General features: G+C 43.4%; 1 protein-coding gene across 2 annotated transcripts in view; it reads left to right on the top strand.

The window, feature by feature from the left end:
• The window catches only part of LOC307134463 (nuclear GTPase SLIP-GC-like), a 46,103-nt gene that overhangs the window by 17,102 nt on the left and 10,624 nt on the right, over nt 1–18,377 (top strand). For both annotated transcript variants that reach the window (XM_079830231.1, XM_079830232.1), the window contains 6 exons: nt 5,591–5,674; nt 5,777–5,867; nt 6,003–6,139; nt 6,236–6,409; nt 6,967–7,124; nt 7,869–7,989. In XM_079830231.1, coding sequence (XP_079686357.1) covers nt 5,591–5,674; nt 5,777–5,867; nt 6,003–6,139; nt 6,236–6,409; nt 6,967–7,124; nt 7,869–7,989 — 765 coding nt within the window. The remainder of the gene's footprint in view (nt 1–5,590; nt 5,675–5,776; nt 5,868–6,002; nt 6,140–6,235; nt 6,410–6,966; nt 7,125–7,868; nt 7,990–18,377) is intronic.

Genomic DNA, 18,377 nt, shown 5'->3' on the forward strand with positions numbered 1-18,377 from the left:
CATTTAAGACTTTATTTTTCTCATTTAAACTTCGACAAAACTGACATTTTGGCAAAATTCTGTGTGTTATTGTTTGTTCAAGCGCAAAAGAGAACTCTATTTAGCGCTGTTTGTGTGCACGAGACTGGCGCGGATCTTTCTATGCTTCTTGTGTGTGTGTGTGTGTGTCTGTTAGGGTGCATCTCCATCAGCCTCTCCCTTCCTAGGTTGTGAATCAGTAAACCTGTACATCAATGTGGCTGACTCCCTGATCAGTGCCCTGACTTCTGAACTAGGGAGCTGATTGAGACGCACCCGCACGGACTTGTCACGCTTTAATGGTTTAAAATAATTTACATTAATTATTACAGCGTGATGAATTTGCACATGGTTTTTCTTAAAGCATCTATAAATATAAATAACATTAAAAACTTGACTTTCACCACAGGGGGTCTTTAAGAAAATCCTCGTTCCCTGAAGGAGGGAATGGAGATGGAATTGCATGTGAGCCCAACACTACCTTAGAGTGTAAACTAAACGAGCCAATGCACATTGGCATGCAAGATTTGTATCTTGTGCCCCAACTCGCAGCAAGGGTATAAATAAGGAAGCAAACGCACGCACCTTTGTTTTGCGCTGAGGAGCCGAACTAGTGACCCGGTCATACAGCGGCGGTACATCAACTGTGGCGACGGGATGTAACGTCTCTGTTCCCTCCTTCAGGGAGCAATGGTTACATATTTAACTGAGACATTTCCTTTCAGTCGGACATGTTTGACGTTAAGTAGGAACGTCAGAAACGTTATGGGGATCCCTTGGAACATGCCACAGAAATAGAGGTTTTGCCTCTGTAGATGATTTTTTTTAATCGAACTTCTCTGACAACATACAGTTTTAAGTCTGGATATTCTTATGAAATGTGAGATATTCGTTACATGTTGTCCCAAAACACAATAATATGCAAATTAGATACATACTGCATTAAGTAAAATGGTACATCAAATTATTCTGTTATATCTTTCATAACATTGAGAGTCATCTTTATACAAAGTCTGAATAAAAAAGCTTGAAGCATTAAAAATGGATTGTGTTTGAAAAATGGATTGTGAAGCATAAAAAAAAAATCATGTTTTATGTCTATTCATGTTTTTAAATTTTCTCAATAAATGGGTTCTGGTGTCCTCTACAGAGCAGATCATATATTATATAACATAGTATAATAATAATAATAATAATAATAATAATAATAATAATAATAATAATAATAATAATTCTATCTGTTTGTTTTTTATGCTCCAAACGATGTAATGACCTAAAAATCTAAATACACGAAACCTTTTTTTCTGGTTCTCAGGAAGGTGACATGTTAAAATACTAGTAAAGCATTAAAGCAATGTAAAGGCAGACTAATAGATTAATAGACAAACATTTGTAGCAAAATATTTTTGAAATTCTAATTATTGGTAAAAGTGATGACTTGTAAAAAATCATAAATTTCTCACTGTTCACTGCTATGGTGGAGCCGTTGCTTAGCCTTTCTGCACTTTACTAGAGCACCGTCAGGAATTTCAGAAGCACCCTCAGTGATATGATTCTGTAACCGGGCCTGTCTACATCCATAAACGCATGAAAACGCGTGGAATGACATCTTGAAAAAGACGCAGTGTCACACCCATTTACTCTTTTAGGGATATAGCCTACGCTCTCGTATTGCATTGCTGAAGCACACAGGGAACTGGCCGTGGTAATACAACAGGGAAATTGTTGCACTCTTGGGGAACACCCTCCCCGAACCTCTCAGCTGTATAACAGTACTCGTTTAAGAAGACCTCTCAACAGGATGCTCTGAAAACCAATGTGCATTGGCTCATTTAGTTTATACTCGAAAGTGATTTGGCTCACATGCGATTCACCATAACGTCTGTGACGTTCTGACATAACGCCGAACTGAAAGGGAACTTTAGTTAATTTTTTAAATGTACATTTGTTATTTACGGAGCCCCCCTAGTCCCACTTTTTCAAAAAAAATTATTATAACTATCTTGTGGCCTCAAGATAGTAACTCGTGGCCTCAAGATACTATCTCGTGGCCTCAAGATAGTATCTTGTGGCCTCAAGATAGTAACTCGTGGCCTCAAAATAGTAACTCGTGGCCTCAAGATACTAACTCGTGGCCTCAAGATACTAACTCGTGGCCTCAAGATACTAACTCGTGGCCTCAAGATAGTATCTTGTGGCCTCAAGATAGTAACTCGTGGCCTCAAGATACTATCTCGTGGCCTCAAGATAGTATCTCGTGGCCTCAAGATAGTATCTCGTGGCCTCAAGATAGTAACTCGTGGCCTCAAGATACTATCTCGTGGCCTCAAGATAGTATCTCGTGGCCTCAAGATAGTAACTCGTGGCCTCAAGATAGTATCTCGTGGCCTCAAGATAGTATCTCGTGGCCTCAAGATAGTAACTCGTGGCCTCAAGATAGTAACTCGTGGCCTCAAGATAGTAACTCGTGGCCTCAAGATAGTATCTCGTGGCCTCAAGATAGTATCTCGTGGCCTCAAGATAGTAACTCGTGGCCTCAAGATAGTAACTCGTGGCCTCAAGATAGTAACTCGTGGCCTCAAGATAGTAACTCGTGGCCTCAAGATAGTAACTCGTGGCCTCAAGATAGTAACTCGTGGCCTCAAGATAGTAACTCGTGGCCTCAAGATAGTAACTCGTGGCCTCAAGATAGTAACTCGTGGCCTCAAGATACTATCTCGTGGCCTCAAGATAGTATCTCGTGGCCTCAAGATAGTATCTCGTGGCCTCAAGATAGTAACTCGTGGCCTCAAGATACTATCTTGTGGCCTCAAGATAGTAACTCGTGGCCTCAAGATAGTAACTCGTGGCCTCAAGATAGTATCTCGTGGCCTCAAGATAGTATCTCGTGGCCTCAAGATAGTAACTCGTGGCCTCAAGATAGTAACTCGTGGCCTCAAGATAGTAACTCGTGGCCTCAAGATAGTAACTCGTGGCCTCAAGATAGTAACTCGTGGCCTCAAGATAGTAACTCGTGGCCTCAAGATAGTAACTCGTGGCCTCAAGATAGTAACTCGTGGCCTCAAGATAGTATCTTGTGCCCTCAAGATAGTATCTTGTGCCCTCAAGATAGTATCTCGTGGCCTCAAGATAGTAACTTGTGGCCTCAAGATAGTAAAGTGTCTGACACATGGACCCTTTGTTATTAAACTGGACCCTGTAGTGCAATACTTCCCATTCTGTGCAATATTCTCTGTTTTAATATTCAGTGTGCAATATAGTTTGCTGCAGTTCTGCTTCTATTTATTTCCTAGTACTGTTCATCACGATTATGTTAATACAGTAATGTAAATCTTGTAGGCTGCTTATCCATAGTTCTTTATAATTCTTCTTCATATTTTATAGCCTATATTTATACTTTTTACATATATATACTTGTTTATTTACTAACTTCTATTAATATTCCGTTAAATGTCTTTATGTGCACATCAACTGTGACACAAGAATTGTTCCCCGGGTTATCAATAGTATCAATAAAGATCAATAAAGTATTTTTGATTATGATTTTAAGTTAACCTATATTGGAGTGTGCAGACTGGTTCATTAATTATTGAAGTGTTTCATATTGTGGTAGTTTTGAATGTAAGAAAAGCATGTGTCCGTGTAGCCTACGAAAAAACGCCAGCAGAGGGCGTTCTAGGCTTAGGTCACGCTACCTCCTTTACTAAATCGAAATTATGACTTTAAAAGTCATAATTATGACACAAATCTAAATTATGATTTACTCAATCGAAATTATGACTTTTAAAGTCATAATTTCGATTTAGTAAAGGAGGTAGCGTGACCTAAGCCTAGAACGCCCTCTGCTGGCGTTTTTTCGTAGGCTACACGGACACATGCTTTTCTTACATTCAAAACTACCACAATGTGAAACACTTCAATAATTAATGAACCAGTCTGCACACTCCAATATAGGTTAACTTAAGATCATAATCAAAAATACTTTATTGATCTTTATTGATACTATTGATAACCCGGGGAACAATTCTTGTGTCACAGTTGATGTGCATATAAAGACATTTAACGGAATATTAATAGAAGTTAGTAAATAAACAAGTATATATATGTAAAAAGTATAAATATAGGCTATAAAATATGAAGAAGAATTATAAAGAACTATGGATAAGCAGCCTACAAGATTTACATTACTGTATTAACATAATTGTGATGAACAGTACTAGGAAATAAATAGAAGCAGAACTGCAGCAAACTATATTGCACACTGAATATTAAAACAGAGAATATTGCACAGAATGGGAAGTATTGCACTACAGGGTCCAGTTTAATAACAAAGGGTCCATGTGTCAGACACTTTACTATCTTGAGGCCACAAGTTACTATCTTGAGGCCACGAGATACTATCTTGAGGCCACAAGATACTATCTTGAGGCCACAAGATACTATCTTGAGGCCACGAGATACTATCTTGAGGCCACGAGATACTATCTTGAGGCCACGAGTTACTATCTTGAGGCCACAAGATAGTATCTTGAGGCCACGAGTTACTATCTTGAGGCCACGAGTTACTATCTTGAGGCCACGAGATACTATCTTGAGGCCACGAGATACTATCTTGAGGCCACAAGTTACTATCTTGAGGCCACGAGATAGTATCTTGAGGCCACAAGTTACTATCTTGAGGCCACGAGATAGTATCTTGAGGCCACGAGTTACTATCTTGAGGCCACGAGATACTATCTTGAGGCCACGAGATAGTATCTTGAGGCCACGAGTTACTATCTTGAGGCCACGAGTTACTATCTTGAGGCCACGAGATACTATCTTGAGGCCACGAGTTACTATCTTGAGGCCACGAGTTACTATCTTGAGGCCACGAGATAGTATCTTGAGGCCACGAGTTACTATCTTGAGGCCACGAGTTACTATCTTGAGGCCACGAGTTACTATCTTGAGGCCACGAGTTACTATCTTGAGGCCACGAGATAGTATCTTGAGGCCACGAGTTACTATCTTGAGGCCACGAGATACTATCTTGAGGCCACGAGTTACTATCTTGAGGCCACGAGATACTATCTTGAGGCCACGAGATACTATCTTGAGGCCACGAGTTACTATCTTGAGGCCACGAGATACTATCTTGAGGCCACGAGTTACTATCTTGAGGCCACGAGATAGTATCTTGAGGCCACGAGATACTATCTTGAGGCCACGAGTTACTATCTTGAGGCCACGAGTTACTATCTTGAGGCCACGAGATAGTATCTTGAGGCCACGAGTTACTATCTTGAGGCCACGAGATAGTATCTTGAGGCCACGAGTTACTATCTTGAGGCCACAAGATAGTTATAATAATTTTTTTTGAAAAAGTGGGACTAGGGGGGCTCCGTAGTTATTCTATAAAAAAACCCTCAAAATATTATCTGAGCTTACTCGCATTGTTGAAATTGATGCTGTTTTTACTTCTACAGTTAATAACATTAAGCTTTATTACTCAGCCATCGAAACTGATATCACATTTGACCTATATTAGACCTCTTATATTCACACGTTTTTTTAAATTACAATTTTTCAGGATCAGAAAAAAGTGTGCATACTTCATAGAAATGAACATGCCAAGAAAAGGTTGAAAGAAAAATTTGAAAATTCTGAAATCAAGGTATTTTCTATATTGTTCTCATCATTTTTGGTAAATTCCGATTATGCATGATTTTGTTCTTTATTTAATGAATCGTCTTTTAAATTTTTTTTTTTTTTTTAGAAAAGATTCAACAATGTTTTTCTTCAAGAATTTACTGTAAGCTCCAGTGCATTCATTGACAGCAGTTTAAAACTGGAACCTATCGAAACAGGTAAACCCTCCTTTATAAGGGCAAAAAAACAAATACATACATAAAGAAAAGTCTGTTTTGTAATTATTTGCATATTTTAAATGAAGTTTAAGTATTTTACAAGCAAGACCAAGCACTGACAAAATACGTTTCTAGAAATCCCAAATCTGCAGGATGATCTGAGGACTCTTAACAAGAACATTAACAGAGAACTGACCAATGATTATGTCAATGAAGCAAAGGGAGTTGTGTCCTTGATCCAAAGTGTCCAACTGGATAAAGACAAGAAAACGGTATGCAGCTAAATTTGTCATTTTATATGCAGATGTTTTCAGAATGCTGCCAGTGTCTATTATGTAATTCACTGCTGTTGTATGAATGTGTTTTAGGCTGAAACCAAAGTCAGCATTCGTAAAACATTTGAGGATAACCTAATGAAAGCACTAAATGAACTGGACAATGGTTTTGAGACCATTTATAATGATCTGGAGCAGTGTCTCTCAAAGGGAGTGGCCGAATCAGTGCAATTATGTGTTGTTAAGACAGAGGCAATGATATTACCTGTAAGTGTGATTTAATGTGTATCTTGGCCAACTTTCAACCTGCTTTGCATTGTTACAATGTCAGTAGTATATACTGAACAATATTTACTCTTTTTTTGTGTTACCTGGACTGAGAAGTTCTCAGCAAAGGTCCACCAGATGATGTATTTTACTTTTGACAGCTCCAAGTTTAAATACACAGACAATGTACAGTTGAGGATGATATAACCATGGGTCTGGTCACAAGAAATAACTTTTTGGCATTAATGTATTATTAATAAAGTTAACACTTTAGAATAATGGTAATCAGTAGGGGTGTGACGGGTTCATGGGAACGAGACGAGATTTTTGCACCTTATTTTTAAGAATTCCTCAATGACAAAATTCATGACTGGAAAAATAGTCTGCAGGTGCATTTTGAAATGTTTTAACAATACGACCTGTATTTTGTGACCCTGCATTTTTGTGTTGAAAGTATGCCTTTAAATAGCTTACTGTAAAAAATACTAAAAATAAATAAATATCATGATTTTCATGCCCTTTTAATTCCCATTGGTATTTATTTTATTGTCAATCAGAAAAAAGATAGAAGAGGATTCCATAAAACCCTTCAAGCTTTGTGCAAGAATCAGGGTTGCTTTACGCCACGAAAAATGAATACAGTCCTAGATCTGAACCAGACATTGGTAAACCCCCTGCTTGAATCCATTGATGAAGAGTTCAATTGGATTTTTCCGTAAGTTCTGTTTTATCATTATATTGTCTTCCTTTGTTTAGTTATATACAAATATGATGAAAACACTTTACAATAGTCAATGTTTAGGGCATCAGCATCAGTTACAGATATTTATATAACAGTTAGTTCAAGTGATGTTCAAAGTGTCCTGATATGACAACTCTAGTTGTCTCTGTTAGCGCATTATTCTACACAGACTGTCAGTCTGGTGGGGGTTTTCTGTGAATTCAATGCAGGTACAAGCAACCATTAATTCAACCTATCCATGCAAAAATGCTGATTTATTCAGGAATGAAACAAGTTGCTAAAACTATTTGAAATTTAGTTTAGCTGACGCATTAATTCAAAAAGATCAATGCACTGGCCAATGTTGACACAAGTAATGTGAAAAACCCTAACCCTAGGAAGAATGGCAGTTTAGTTCTCATTGTTTCACACAGTCACACAATTGTGGGGCTGGTTCATTTTAGGTATCACAGTGCTTTACAGTCTGATCGCTAACAGCATAATGATATCAGATCCTGAACAGCATGACAGTGCTGTGTGATATTAACTTTTATTCACTAAAATATTAAATATAACGCAGCATATACCATTTAAAATGCTTGCTTGTATATTTCAAAAAAGTTTCACATACAGGATTCCTGTGTAATTATTTTATCTCATTATGTCTCAAAGAAGAGAAGAATACTTTAAAAAAGTTTACAAAAAAAAAATCTCTACTTTGTTTTTTCTTGGCTTCAGTGTGGTTGGAAAAACAGGGAAGTCACTGCAGGAACAGATTGACAAGTTCAGTATCATCCTGAATGACTCTGATTGCCCTGGATCTTACACATGTTACATTCAGAACTTTATCAAAAATGAGGTGAGTTCAGCTGTCTTCTTGTGGGCACTCAGGGGACTTAATCTGACCCATTTAATTTAATATTAAATTTAATTTTAATAGTAAAGCCAATGTGAATCCTTGTTCCTTGTAGGCTGTTTTTGCTACTGTTCTTTTAAAAGGATAGTTCACCCAAAAATACAAATTCTGTTATCATTTACCTCATATTATTCCAAGACAGCGGTGGTCGCAAGCTCGCTCAAAACAGTGGCTTTCTTCTGTGGACCAAAAAAGGCGAATATTTAGATTGTTTTTTTTTGTTTCGTTTTTTTACATACATAACTGTTATTGCTGTTGCTATAAACTGTTTGGTCACCAACATTCTTTAAAATATATTTTTATATTCCACTGAAGGAAGAAAGTCATTCAGGGTTGAAATGACATGAACCCCCAAATAACCTCCGTCTCTCCACATTTGAATTGATTAGAAATAATAGATCAGGTTGAGGTTCAGCCTGCTCTCATTATTACAGTTTTTAGCAACTGCTTACACATGTTTTCAAAACTATGTCTCCTTTTTTCAAAACTCTACACACAATTCCCAAAACTGCACACACAAAATGCCTCACATCTCCTTCAAAATGTAACACCGCATTCACTATAACACCTCTAATCTCATGTCAAGTCAAGTCAACTTTATTTATATAGCGCTTTTAACAATGTAGATTGTTTCAAAGCAGCTTTACAGTGTTAAACAGGAAAATAATGCAGCATAATTTTATTCAGCTGTATAGCCATTCTGGAAAAAAATCAGAGATGGCTCTCATTCCTTCTCTTCTTTGCCCTCTTCCTCCAACTCCTCCTCTTCCAACTCTTCGTCTTTGAATTTGTCCTCGTTGTTGTCCCCTGCCTCTCCCTCCTACTCCTCTTGCTCTCTGTCCGTTGTTAGCATCCAGTGTTCAAAACAGGAAAATCTGACCATTGACCTATTTATAGGCCTATACTACAGTAAAGCAGTGGTTGGTTAGTGATCAGTTAAGCAATTAGTGTTTGCACATGTGAGGAGTGTGTGTGTGTGTGACATTGGGTGCTTCTCAATTTCCTTCATTTCCTCGCTCCTCCGTCCTCCATCCTATGACCCGGAAACCGACCGAGCTCAGCCATCTTGTAGGACATCTCAATTCTCTAATTGCACTGTGAGGAGGCTAGGATCGAGGAGTGAGGAGGCTTCCTGAGAAGTCATGAGCGAGGATACACGGGTGTATCCTTTGCGTAAGTGTTTTATCGACTAAACGTGACACACATATAAATTCTCCTCCCCATCACATCTTGCCACAGTTTATTCATTATTATTATTATGTTTACATGTACAAGACACAAATGTATGTCAAATAACAACAACTGACAGTTGCAGAATTATATCAAAGCACAAGAAAATGAAACAAACAAACTGTAATACTATAAACAACAAATAAAAAGCAGTTAATAACTGGGAATAATTAGTTGTTATTAATAACTGGTAATATTAAATAAAATATGGACAAATGTGGTATTTTGTAGGAGTTGAAACTATTACAATATAAAGAGTTCCCTTTCGTTTGGTCACTCCGAGTAATATCAGTGACTGACGCCTAGAAGCCTATCATCTTTGAGATCTAGAAAACACCCAATGGCAGTGCCAATGCCATGGGCATGCGGAATTTGCATGTGTAACTCCACCCCACCGCATGGGTATATAAGGAAGTATGCTGGCAACACCGCATTATGTTTACCTGCTGAGGAGCCAAGAGCAGTGAGCTTCTGGGTGCGGTCGGTCTCTGCCACCCTCTGATGGGCACAATCACTGCCTGACGTGCTTGGGCTTTCAGCACACTCACTTGTGGATGAGTCATGTTCCCACTGCGGCCCGACCCGGAGCGAGAATCCCCTCTGCCACACCCCAATCTGCAGCTGGTAGCCAGGGTGACGGTGTGGAACAAAGCCCCGGCGCTCATGCCTCGGGCCACACCCCCGTCTAGCGCCCTGCTCCCGCCTTGCACTCAGGCTGGAACATCGGGGCTGGCTCATGCTGTCCCGACTGTTTCGTTTGGTGCAGCAGAGGACGAAGAGATGTCGATCGCCGCATCTCAAGGTGGGCTGGAGTCCTTCGAGGATGATGATTCGGCTGTGCTGCTGCCTTCAGGTGTGCCAGCATTGCCCGAGTCGGACCCGGAGTTGACAGTCATGCTTTCCCGGGCAGCTGTGAGTCTAGGGTTGGAGTGGAACCCTCCGCCCCGACCTGAGTGCTCGCGGCTGGACGATTGGTTTTTGGGAGCGCCGCGTTCTGACACCCGTCAGGCCACGCCCCCAATACCTTTCTTCCTGGAAGTGCATGAGGAGGTCCTGGAAGTCCCCGTTGTCTTCCTGTGACCGGTTGGCGGCCTAATCCGCCTTCTCCGCCCTCGACCAAATGGTACACTGGGGTTCCCCCGGTTGAACGCTCTGTTGCGATGCAACTGTGTCTGCAGAGCTCTTCAACATGGTGTGGCGACCCTAAGCACCCCTCCAAAGCCTGTAGCTGACTGTAGATTCGCCGGCACAGTTGCCTCAGTCTGCTCGATGCCGAGGGCACCCTCCCGCGGCTCCCGCCCCTCCCGCGCCGCCCCAGCAGCAGCCTTCACCTGGACCACGCCGTGGAGGACGCCGCAGGAAGGCCCCAGTCCGCTCCAGCCCCGCAGTCCCTCGTCTCCTCTGTCAGGACGCAGCTGCTGACTGTGCCCCCACACCGGGATGCTACGCCTCCCATGTCTGGGCCAGTCACGCTGCCTCACTACCCCACCCGGGGTACGTCTGTGGTCCGAATGACCCCGCTGGTGCAGTTCCTGGGAGCCTGGCTACAGCTTCCGGGATTGTCCCGCTGGGTCGCGATGACCATCAGGCTCGGCTACGCGATTCAGTTTGTGCAGGCTCCTCCCTGTTTACGGGGAGTCCGTTACACCATGGTGGGGCACAATGCCCCTGTCATGCGTGCGGAGGTTGCCACTCAACTGGCGAAGGGTGCGATCGAGCCTTTCCCTCCAGCTGAAATGAAGTCCAACTTCTACAGTCCCTACTTCATTGTACCCAAGAAAATCAGTGGGTTACGACCAATCCTGGATCTGCACGTCCTGAACCAATCCCTTCACAGGCTTCCGTTCAGGATGTTGACAGCGAAACGCCTTTTTGAATACGTTCGTCCAGCTGATTGGTTTGCAGCGATCGCCCTGAAAGACGACTACTTCCATGTCTCCATCCTACCTCGACACAGACCATTCCTACGGTTTGCTTTCGAGGGGCGGGCATATCAGTATGCGGTCCTCCCATTCGGGCTAGCTCTGTCCCCTCGCGTCTTCACGAAGATTGTTGAGGCAGCCCTTGCGCCACTCAGGCAGCATGGGGTTCGCATCCTGAACGACCTTGACGACTGGCTGATACTGAGTCACTCTCGAGAGCAGGTGTGCGAACACAGAGACCTAGTGCTCCAGCACTGAGCACTAGGATCTCTTTTCTTGGTATGGATTACGACTCGGTCGCCATGCGTGCGCAGCTTGCCAGGGAGCGCGCGCAGTCACTGCTGACTTGCCTCCGTCAAATCGAGAGCAAGAGTGCGGTTCCACTGAAGTTATTTCAGAGGCTCCTGGGGCATATGGCATCTGCAGCCGCGGTAATGCTGCTTGGATGCCTGGACAGGACCCCAGCGCCTCCTGCATGTCAATTGCCTTAAGTTGCTGGCAGTACGGTCTGCCCTGCACCGCTTCCGAGGGTTGCTCAAAGGTCAACATGTATTAGTCCGGTCAGACAACACGGCCACTGTAGCGTACATCAACCACCAGGGTGGTCTGCGCTCACGTCGTATGTCTCAACTCGCCCGCCATCTCGTCCTATGGAGTCAGAAGCATCTGAGGTCCCTTCATGCTGTCCATAACCCCCCGGGAGACCTGAACCATGCAGCCGACGAGCTCTCACGGGTTCAGTCACTTCCTGGTGAGTGGAGACTCCATCCCCACACGGTCCAGCTGATTTGGAAACAGTTTGGTGACGCACAGGTAGATCTGTTTGCCTCCCACGACTCTTCCCACTGCCGCCTGTTTTATTCCCTGACCGAGGGCACGCTCGGCATGGATGCACTGGTGCACAGCTGGCCGCAGGGCCTACGCAAGTATGCGTTCCCCCGAGTGAGCCTTCTCGCACGGGTTCTGTGCAAGATCAGGGAGAACAAGGAGCAGGTCATTTTGGTCGCCCCGTACTGGCACGGCCGGACCTGGTTCTCAGAACTTGTACTCTTTGTGACAGGCCCTCCCTGGCTGATTCCTCTGAGGAAGGACCTCCTTTCTCAGAGACCGGGCACCCTCTGGCACCCGCGTCCCGCTCTTTGGAACCTCCACATGTGGCTCCTGGATGGGACGCGGCAGGTTTGAGTACCCTACCACCTCCGGTGGTGGCTACCATCACTTCTGCTAGGGCAGAGTCTACACGACACGCCTATGCGTTGAAGTGGAACCTCTTCGTCACCTGGTGTTCTTCTCGCCAAGAAGCCCCCTGGAAATGCCAGATCGGGTCCGTGCTCTCGTTTCTCCAAGAAGGGGTGGGACAAAGGCTGTCTCCTTCCACCCTCAAGGTTTATGTGGCCTCTATATCAACCTACCACAACCTTGTGGTGAACAAACAGGTAGTTCAGCACGACCTGGTCATCAGGTTCCTGAGGGTAGCCAGGAGACTAAATCCTCCTCGCTCTCCCCTTGTGCCCTCTTGGGACCTCACAGTAGTTTTAGATGCTCTGCAGTGGGCTCCCTTTGAGCCATGGCAGTTCCTGTCAATGAAGACAGCGCTCCTGATCGCTTTGGCCTCCATCAAGAAGGTAGGGGACCTGCAGGCATTTTCGGTTGATGAAGCATGCCTTGAGTTTGGGCCGGGCAATTCTCACGTGATCCTGAGACCCCGGCCTGGATATGTGCCCAAGGTTCCCACCACTCCGTTCAAAGACCAGGTGGTGAACCTGCAAGCGCTGCCTTTGGAGGAGGCAGACCCAGCCTTGGCACTGCTCTGTCCAGTATGCGCTCTCCGCACTTACGTAGACAGGACGCAGTGTTTCAGGACCTCAGACCAGCTCTTTGTCTGTTATGGTGGGAAGCTGAAAGGAGGATAGTGAACAATATTGTTTTGGCTCTCCAGATGCTGGGGCGTCCATGCCCCCTTGGGGTTAGGGCTCACTCCACCCGGATTGTAGCCTCCTCTTGGGCTTTAGCGCATGGCGCTTCGCTGACAGACATCTGCAGATCTGCAGGCTGGGCGACACTTATCACATTCGCAAGATTCTACAATCTCCGAGTGGAGCCTGTGTCTGACTATGTACTTGCCTCTACTAATGGCCGGTAATGGATTAGGCTCAGGTGTCTTCGCTTGCTCGCCATTCCACTCCACGGACTGGATACGTGCAAAATATTCCTCAGGTGAGCTTCCCGGAAGCCCTGAGCTCCTCCAGCACTGTCCACGCCGACACCAGTAAATCTGCTCTCTCGAGCCCAGACCCTCGTGTCAGGCCGGGTGCATGGTTCCCCTCTGGGCGACCCCCACACGTGTATTTCCACCGTAAGCCTCCGTGAGCAGGTGTCTTTCCCTTGGCAAGCCCTTGCCATCCTGGGGTTAAAAATTCCACCTTCGGCTGGAACTCCAGAGTTCTCCATATGCAGCCCTTAGCGGGTCATATGTGTATTCCTAAGTCCTCCCTATGGGTAGACGTCTTGGTGCATTTTCCACCTGGAATATGCTTCCCAGTGTACCTTGGTATTCCTGTGATAAGTGTGAGTCCTTTGTCCGTACTAGTCTTACGACAGGGTACTCGCACTTACACAGGGCACTGGAAGACAGCCGAGTGGCGAGATTACATTGGGACCCCCATTCGTCAGTCACTGACGTTACTCGTGACTGAACGAAAGGGAACGTCTAGGCTACGTATGTAACCCTCGTTCCCTGAGGAGGGAATGGAGATGTAACGTCCCTCTGCCATGTCCGCTGTACCGCTGGAACGTCCGGGAGTTCAGTCTTGGCTCCTCAGCAGGTAAACATAATGCGATGTGCCAGCGTACTTCCTTATATACCCACACGGTGGGGCGGAGTTACGCATGCAAATTCCGCATGTCCATGTCATTGGCACTGCCATTGGGCGTTTTCTAGATCTCGAAGATGATTGGCTTCTAGGCGAAACCCCCCATTCGTCAGTCACTGACGTTACGTCTCTGTTCCCTCCTCAGGGAACGAGGGTTACATACCTAACCGAGACGTTATCTCTAATGTTCAAGAATCCCGATGTGCAAACTAAATCCAGCGGTGTAGAGTCATCATTATTTGATGTAGGGCTGTCATGATATTAGATTTTTCACACCACGGTTATAGTGGCCAAAAAAATTCACGATATCGATATATCGCGATATCTATAGAAACCTTGGGGGAAAAAGTTATCAAATGAATTGGTAACACTTTACAATAAGGTTGTATTAGTTAACATTAGTTAATGCATTAGTTAACGAACTAACCATGAACAACACCTCTGTTCAGCAGTAGTTCATCTTCTTTGTTAACGTTAGTTAATATAGAGCTGTTCATGGTTTGTTTATGTTAGTTCACAGTGCCTTAACTAATGTTAGCAAGATTTTAATAATGCATTAGTAAATGTTGAAATGAACATTAACAAAGATCAATAAGCGCAGTTCATTTTTAGTTCATGTTAACTAATGTAACCAATGTTAAATAATGAACCTTATTGTAAAGTGTTACCAATTAATTTTTACTTTGTTTATTTAGTTTTATTTTTTACCCAACAAACATAATTGGATAATGATAAACACAGGGTAATACTCTGTTACTGATAAATTGTCTTTGAAGCTCCCTATGAAATAACAAGAGAGAAAAATACTGTCAAGTTCAACAGTATGATGATGAATAAATATTAACATAAATGTGATTGGCCATGACTAGATTGCAAATACAGGAATAGACATTATTCATTAATTAAAAGAAACTATGAGACCGTCGACTGGCTCTGACTGGTGTTTAGAGTCCGCGGCAGCAGCAGCAGCGCCGCGTTCCTTCAGCGCAGCTGCAAGAGTTATGGCCTTTTTACACCTGCTCACTTCATTCATTTTCTCTGATCATATATCTGTCATATTGTGAAGAGATCAGGAGTAAATGTGGTCCGAAATTCTTTCGAGGCGGATTCAAATCCGATCACTCAGATGATCCACCGCTCCCACCACGCGCTGCGCGCAGGGCACCGAGTGCTGAGGGGGCACTACAAGAAATGCAAGAAAAGACGCAAACGGCCGCCAGTGAAACTGAAAGTAGCCCAAAGCTCAGATGCTCAAAAACACAATCATCTTCATTAAAATTAATGAGACTAAATGCTCTTACCAGTGCTTAGGTGGTTCGTTCTCCTATTACTATCTGTTGCTTTCGTTGAACTGAATTTGCATAGCTTATAGAGTGGAAATTGAAGATTGGATTTATATTCATTTTGCGGAGAGGTGTAAGGTAAGACAATCTGCATGTTTTTATTTTCATAGTTTAGATTGTGTAGCCCGTTTCGTTTGCAGGCGCCGTTGTGTGCGAGCCTGCCTCAGCTAGTCAAAAATGCGTTTTTACTGTGGTGGTGATAGTAAACATTTAAGGCCCGGGTATACTTCGGCCGTCCGCGTTCGTGCACCGCCCGCATGACGTAATTTCCATCATTCGGAGGGCTCGCGGCCGGCCGCACACCCCGTCCGCGCGCAGCCCAAATTTTGAGACCGCGCGTACGGTCCGCGTGCAACAGCGCATGCGCCAGCAGTACAGAAGAGTCCACTAGGTGGCAATACACACAGTATTGAGCACAGTGTTCAGCCGTGGAAGAAGAGTGTGCAAAGACCGGTTTAAAAACAACACGCTTGAAAAAAAAGAGAGAATTTTTGATTCTTCAGTGTTTCTTCCAAACTATGTTGCAATGGTGGATGTACTACAGTTCTTCTCCGATCATGCCCAGCGAATGTCCCGTTGATGACAGGACTCATTGCTGCCCTCCGATGTCTGGTAGAGCATAGACACTTTTTTACTGCGCATGTGTTGAACGCGATCCTCCGCGGGCATCCGTTGTGTAGTATACTTTGAAAGACACGCGGACAGGGCTGCGCGCGTGACGCGCCCAAACAAATATTGCCCCAAACATTTTTTCTAAATTAACTTAATAAAGAAACTAAACAAAATTTTGACATTACAAACAAAGCTGAACTATTTTAATGGCTGCAACAGTGTGTAATAGAGAGGGAGGAAAAAACATGGCTCAGTCGGACTTGGGACACCGGTCATGTTATCATACCAGTCCTGTTCATTTTAAATATTGTGGTTATCGCCAATACCGGTATATCGCCACACACTAAATTAACACGATGTCGATATTTCGTGCTTTGAATATCACGGTTATCGTCAATACCGGTATATTGCGACACCCCTAATTTGAAGACGCTTTGATGAGACGCTAAAGGGAGCAATGATATATAATTTCACTTGATTGAATTCCTCCGTCCTCGCGTTTTTTCCTTGCATCCTTCCCTCGCATTCTGAAGGGGTGGAGATAAGATGCGAGGAAAGGAAGCTAGGAAAGGAAACGAGGATGCACAAATAAGAATTGAGAAGCACCCCTGGTGAATAAGTGTAGCATTTTGATTGGTTGTGTTTGGAAAAGGAAAGCAAGTCACTTCCTGTTAGAGTTTTGTGTTTTAGTTGTGTGTAGCGTTTTGAAAAAAGTGTTTAATGCAAAATGAGTCAAAGGCTGAGAAATAGCTTATGGTTTTGGAGATTTGGTGTGTAGTTTTGCACTTTGAGTGAGGGGTTTCAAAAATTGTGTGTCACGAACAGATTTTTTGTGGAAACAGTTGGGAAAAAAACTGTAATGCGTACGTTAGATATTAATACATAACTTTCAAAGACACAAAATGTACTTCTTTGTATGTTTGGAAAGATGCTGAAACATACAATATGGACGTATTGACAGCATTAAACGTAGCATTTAAGTTTTTACAGCTACAGAACGTTACATAACAAATATTTCCAAATCTTTCATATAATAAAGATATCTGTAATTTCCATTTTAACATTTTATAGATAAATGTACAATCCCTTACCCCTACTCCCAAACCTAAACCTATCCATTTTATCCAGAATATAAAAAGACTAAAACGTAAAGGACAGAGATAGGAAAATGGCAATTTTAGTAACAATATAGAATAAAAAATATATTTTGAGCCACTAATCCTACACCTACCCTTAAACCTACCCATAACCATTCCTTAAAACGCTGTGTTGCTAATAAACTGTATGTAATTTCCGTTCTGTTGCTTTTATATGAAAATAAAAATGATGAACAAGGCAGTCAAACAACTTCTTATTTATCTACATTCGAAAGATGTGTTTAACAATCACACGCGGTGGTGTAAGCTAATGGGCCTAGAAGCAGCTTTGTGTTCTTGCTGTGCATAGTAAGATCCGAGCGATCTTCTGTCATTCAATTATCGGTCTCTGGTATGCTGCAGAGTGGCTAATCCAGTTAGATACAGTGTGTAAACATTAACAGCGAATTGTTTCCAGGGAGCAGGTAGCGACTGCATTCAGTGGTGCATCCGAGTTCGAGCCCAGCCGTCACTTCCGGGACATTCAAGTGAACCCCGCTGTTTGCGAGGGAAAAAAAAGGGACAAAATGGCAAGCACTAGTCATATTTGTAGAGCTTGTGCTGTTGCTCTGCCTGTTGAGGATGGGCATGATACATGTATTGCATGCCTGGGACAGTCCCTCATAATGCATGGACTTTTTATGGCCTACATTTCTTTATGGCTAAACGTCCACAGTCTCCTCAACAAGGTTGAGTGAAAACATATGAGAAGAGACCCTCCCAGTGAGGGCTCTTCTCATGCAGGCTCTCAGACGGGAAAATCTTTTTCCTTCTGAGGCAGCAGAAGAGGAAGTGGATGTGCTTAATCTGTTCCCCTCAGATGAGGATGATGATTTTGTTGAGAGGGATGAGGAGCAGGATTCAGCACTAGCAGAAACAACTATGGCAGCTCGAATGAATGAGATCATTGGTAGAGCAGCCATAGCGTTAGACATTCCTATGCTGGAAAATCAGTCCAACCCTCTCTCAAGGTTTGAAGAGGAGACAGAGGCTAGCCTGAGCCAGTCAGAGTCCCCCTTCTTCCAGACTTTGAGGAGGTTATGAGAAAACAATTTGGCACACTCACTGCCCCTCACAATTGGTCGGGAACTAGCAGAAGGCTGGCAAATGTGTCTGGTGCAGAAAAGATTGGACCAACACATGTCAGCCTTTATATCACCTTCCACCAAGTCCGTTTTGGGCAAGACTGGTTGTCTTAGTAAAAACTGCAGAATA

Source organism: Gobio gobio (genome assembly GCF_949357685.1).
Source record: "Gobio gobio genome assembly, chromosome: 11".
In the NCBI taxonomy this organism is placed as follows: Eukaryota; Metazoa; Chordata; class Actinopteri; order Cypriniformes; family Gobionidae; genus Gobio; species Gobio gobio.